This window comes from Rhinopithecus bieti, unplaced genomic scaffold, assembly GCF_001698545.2.
Source record: "Rhinopithecus bieti isolate Rb0 unplaced genomic scaffold, ASM169854v2 scaffold_30965, whole genome shotgun sequence".
Classification (NCBI taxonomy): domain Eukaryota; kingdom Metazoa; phylum Chordata; class Mammalia; order Primates; family Cercopithecidae; genus Rhinopithecus; species Rhinopithecus bieti.
In genome coordinates this window covers 565,786-570,819 of record NW_016813425.1, presented here as the reverse complement: position 1 = coordinate 570,819, position 5,034 = coordinate 565,786, and the positions used below count along the sequence as shown (strand labels likewise).

The following is a 5,034-nucleotide window of genomic DNA, read 5'->3' as shown; positions in this document are numbered from 1 at the left end:
TGAGCGGAGGGGAGGGGCGCCCAGGAGGGGTGGGGAGGGGGGCGAGGAGACCAAGTGCAGCGAAGGGACACTTGATGGGCTGAGGTTCCCACCCCTTCACAGTGTTGATTGCTATTAGCATGATAATGAACTCTTAATGGTATCCATTAGCTGGGACTTAAATGACTCACTTAGAACAAAGTACCTGGCATTGAAGCCTCCCAGCCCCAGCCCCTATTCCTCCATTGATGTGTGGGGAGTTCCTCCCGCCACGCGTTAATTTCTGTTGGCTGAGGAGGGTGGACTCTGCGGCGTTTCCGGAACCCGAGGTTTGGAGCCCTCCCTGGCTGCACTTGGCTGGGTTTGCAGTCAGATACACAGATTTCACCTGGGAGAACCTCTTTTTCTCCGTCGACTCTCCTACGTAAACTCCCACCCCTGACTTACCCTGGAGGAGGGGTGACCGCGACCTGATGGGATTGGGTATTCTTAATGACCAGGCAAATGCCTTAAGTAAACAAACAAGAAATGTCTTAATTATACACCCCAAGTAAATACGGGTTTCTTACATTAGAGGATGTATTTATATAATTATTTGTTAAATTGTAAAAAAAAAAAAAAGTGTAAAGTATGTATATATCCAAAGATATACAGTGTGTACATGATTTTGTAAAAAGTTTAGAGGCTTACCCCTGTAAGAACAGATATAAGTATTATATTTTGTCAATAAAATGACTTTTGATAAATGATTTAACCATTGCCCTCTCCCCCGCCTCTTCTGAGCTGTCACCTTTAAAATGCTTGCTAAGGACGCATGGGGAAAATGGACATTTTCTGGCTTGTCATTCTGTACACTGACCTTAGGCATGAAGAAAATTACTTGTTAAACTCTAGTTCTTAAGTTGTTAGCCAAGTAAATATCATTGTTGAACTGAAATCAAAATTGAGTTTTTGCACCTTCCCCAAAGACGGTGTTTTTCATGGGAGCTCTTTTCTGATCCAATAACAACTCTCACCTTAGTGGATGTAAATGGAACTTCTGCAAGGCAGTAATTCCCCTTAGGCCTTGTTATTTATCCTGTATGGTATCACTAAAGGTTTCAAAACCCTGCATTCATTTCTGGAGTCCGTGATTTTGAAAGCACCTGGTGTTCCAGGGAGGGAACGCTTTGCTGAGGTGTAGAGGTTAATGTTTTAAACCATAGCTCACCCTTTACAGTAGAAGTCACTTGACAATCTGATAGGGGAGCAGGCGCTCTTCAATGGATTAAACTAACGGGTTAACATCTTAATAACCTTCAGTGCTTGTGTATACCAAATGTGCTGCTTTTCCTAGAGAAAAAGCTATTGTTCCTCTGTCAAGACTAAGCTAATTTATTTGAGCAGAAGGCTGTTGAATTAGCAGAAGAATGCTTCGGCAATTGTTGAACTTTTTACCTGTCTGCCCAGTGGCTCAGCACATCATTCCTTTAAGAGGAGCTAAATGAATAGGGTTAATCTGTAGGGAACTTGGTCTTTTGAGTTTGAAAAACTTTGATCTTTTCTCCTCTGCAAATGTGCTGTATAGTCTGAAGTTTCTTTCCCTGCTGCCTATCTCCTCTTAGTGCAGACCAATTGGCCACCGCGGAGCCTTAAAGTTCTTCCATTAAAGGGATGTGGGACTTTTACTTTAAAAAGGAGAGAGAGCGCGAGAGAGGAAGACTTGTAACAGTTAGTGAAGACCGGAGGCACAAGTGCTCAGCCTTTTAAACAGCTTTTCCCGGCATTGTTAGCCAGCCTGCAGGCAGCTAGGCATGGGTTGAAGCTTTATAGAAAAGGGCTCTGAATGCCCCACAGGTGGTCTGTGCACATAATCCCCCAATTTAAAGCGTTTTCCTTTGCTAGACAATTGCATTACAAAACTCCCTTCTTTTCGCTCCTAATTGAACCAATGAACTATTATAAACTACAAGTTTTTCTTAAAAAAAAAAAAAATCGCCAGTGCCTAAATTCTATTAACTAAATTCTAGCAAGTTTTACAAACTGAACCTTTTAAGGCACCGGAAGTAAAGGCTGCTTCAGCAGACGTTTCTATTTTGCGGATATTTTTATTCCTTATGCTTGTTATTTTCTGATAGATTAGCAATAATTTAAAAGTAATTGGTAAGATTCTGTGTTAGTACTGAAAAGATAGCCCCAGGTCCCTTATTAAGCTGTCAATCAAGATAAGAAATGGGCAGCTACCCTGCTAATGATGGGGCATCAATCATTGTGGGATGGGAGGGACTTTATTCTGCACATCCTGCTAAAATGTTTGTTCTTACTTTACCTAATAGGAATCTTCAGTGGTTAAAAAAATTTTTAATAGGGTGGACACTACTTTCTTGGCTGATTTTTCTCATATAAGAGGCTTCGCAGAAGATCTCCATGGTAGCAACATTTTGCAGATCCTTTTCAGAGTCAGTCTCGGTGTTAATTAAGTTAGATATGCAATTAGAACCCCTGCTTTAGCTATCATGCCAATCTTATTTTTTAAAGCCAGAGACACTGTAAAAGTGTGTTCACCTCTCCAGTAGTTTTACTCATTAAAGAATTACTATTTTGTAACTTAGGTACCAATCAGTGGCCTACATCTAACCCAGTTATAAAGTAGAATTTTGAGGGCAGGTCCCAAAGTCTTTACCACATTTGTAGGATGGAGATAAAGCTACAAGACACAAGTTAGCATGTTGGCTTTCTAATGTAGCAGGATTTTGATTATTGACAATTTTCAACTGTATAGCAGTGAGAAAATGTCCAACATGGAAGCTTTTTACCTTGTTCTTCAATATAACATTATAAAGTGCTATATTTCATAACTCAAGATCTATATGTGTTCAATCTAAGTGAGCTTATTGGACAGCCAAAACCCCAATTTAAATTCTGAGGACAGTGCTCAATAAAAAAAGACCTGCACCTGTAATCACTAGAGACTAATTTTAGAGAATGGTATTAAGACATAAGTGCCGGTTCTTTGTCTTTAAAGCTAAAACCTGAGTTGCATATTTGCCAATACCCAGATCGTATCTACTAAGGGAACAAAACCCCAAAATTGATTTTAGGGTGGAAGAAAGAAAGAAGAGTATCTGGCCAGTTGCATTAGACAAATGAACACCCCTGTGTGCTACACAGGTGTGTCTTTAATTACATAAAACAAGTGTTAGTTTTTGAAAATCTTGTCAAATTGGGAGAGGGGTTGATGTGTTTGCTGTGTGGCTAGAAGATCAAGGTCGAGTCTAACATGATTAAAACATGACTAAAGCCAAAGCTCGTTAAATTGCTTGTGGGAGAAGTTACCTGAAACACTTTTCTTGCTTTATAATAAATGCAATTTGAAAGTACCATGAAACAGAAGGGAGGAAAGTGTACAAGAAAGTTTAAGGAGTAAACCATGGCACATTACAGTTTCTTAACCTGCCCTGTCCGCATTGCAGGTGCCTGTAATACTTCAGAGTTTGGGCAAAGAGAGTGAGATTGTCTTGCCAAAAGAAAACCAGGAGCAGTTGCAGAGCACAGGATGCAATTTAAAGTTCAGGTGCAAACGTTCTGTTGAGACGTAAAAAGGAAATCAGTGCAAGTGTCTATCCACTTTCCACATTTGATACTACACTGCCATCTTGTGGTAGTACAGGGTCCCAGAACCAAGAAGTTAGGGAGTTCCTCCATTCAATTCATTCATTCAAAAATAGCACACGGAGAGTCAGCCCAGGCACAGGCACAGCCTCTGCCCAGAGGACCTGCAAACATTTTGTATTCATAATCTTGAATCCTTTCTCTGAAGCACTCCAAAAATTGCACACTGAAGTTTAAGGCCCCACAAGACACCCCCACCACACAGTGATACTACTTTTATTAACTTCAATTGCATTAAGTCCTGCATATAACCATTATGCTAAAAATATAATTCAGCTGTGTTAAATTCCAAGAGTATATCTTTTTTTTAATTAGCTTCTGAGTTACTTTTATTTAAAGAATGAGATGCTCGCCAAAGATCCACCATATCAAAGCTTTCATGGAAGAAAGAATGAATAAGAAAGAGTATTTTGAAGTGGGATGTGATTGGCTTAATTAAATGTGCCGCTTTACAATTTCTCATGTAGAGGTCAACCTCTGAGTCCAGGGGACGCCCGTCAGTGCTGCATGTGAGTGCTGTTAGGGCAGGCAAGACACAGGCCATCCCTCATTTTACCTAGCTGGGTGTTCACAGAAACACACCAAGGAGTAGAAACTTCTCTGGAAAACAAGATCAGTGAGCATCTGCATTGGAACACTGGAGCCCTGGGGAAGGAAGATGACATAGCACCGAGATGTGGGAAGAGCAGGATCTTAAAGAAGGATGAGCAGGGCCAGGAGCGGTGGCTCACGCCTGTAATCCCAGCACTTTGGGTGGCCAAGGCAGGTGGATCACCTGAGGTCAGGAATTTGAGACCAGCCTGGCCAGCATGGTGAAACCCTGTCTCTACTAAAAATACAAAAATTAGCTGAGCGTGGTGGCTGCACCTGCAATCCCAGCTACTCAGGAGGCTGAAGCAGGAGAATCGCTTGAACCTGGGAAGTAGAGGCTACAGTGAGCCGAGATTGGGGCACTGCACTCCAGCCTGGGTGATAGAGCAAGACTTTGCCAAAAAAAAAAAAAGGATGAGCAGAGAAACGAGGTTTCTGAGGACTGCAATGTCTAGTGGAGATGGGAGGGAAGGAGGAGACTGTGGCCAAGGACCACATAAGATCTTGGAGGACTTGTAGAGTTAAGAGGCCCCAGGGGCAAGAATCTTGCTGCCCATGAACAAGGAGCAGGGGCAAGAACCTGCAGCGTTGTGGAAATGTGGAATCTCATATCTCTCTTACTGAATCAGAAACTGCATTTTAACAAGATCCCCAAGCTTCACAGGCACACTGAAGGGTAGGAAGGTCTAGCCCACCATCCCACATTTCACTGGTTAGAAAACAAGCCCAAAACAACTGTGCTTACTGAACATCACACAGTCAGGAGCACAGCTGGGCCTAGAAGCCACCAAGCCTACTTGTCACTCCTGTCTC

General features: G+C 42.1%; 1 protein-coding gene across 1 annotated transcript in view; it reads left to right on the top strand.

Moving 5' to 3' along the window:
• LOC108512875 (frizzled-8) overlaps positions 1-1,162 on the top strand; it is a 3,304-nt gene extending 2,142 nt beyond the window's left edge. Inside the window, exon 2 of the mRNA XM_017848392.1 lies at positions 1,077-1,162. Coding sequence (XP_017703881.1) covers positions 1,077-1,162 — 86 coding nt within the window. The remainder of the gene's footprint in view (positions 1-1,076) is intronic.
• The last annotated feature ends 3,872 nt before the right edge of the window (positions 1,163-5,034 follow it).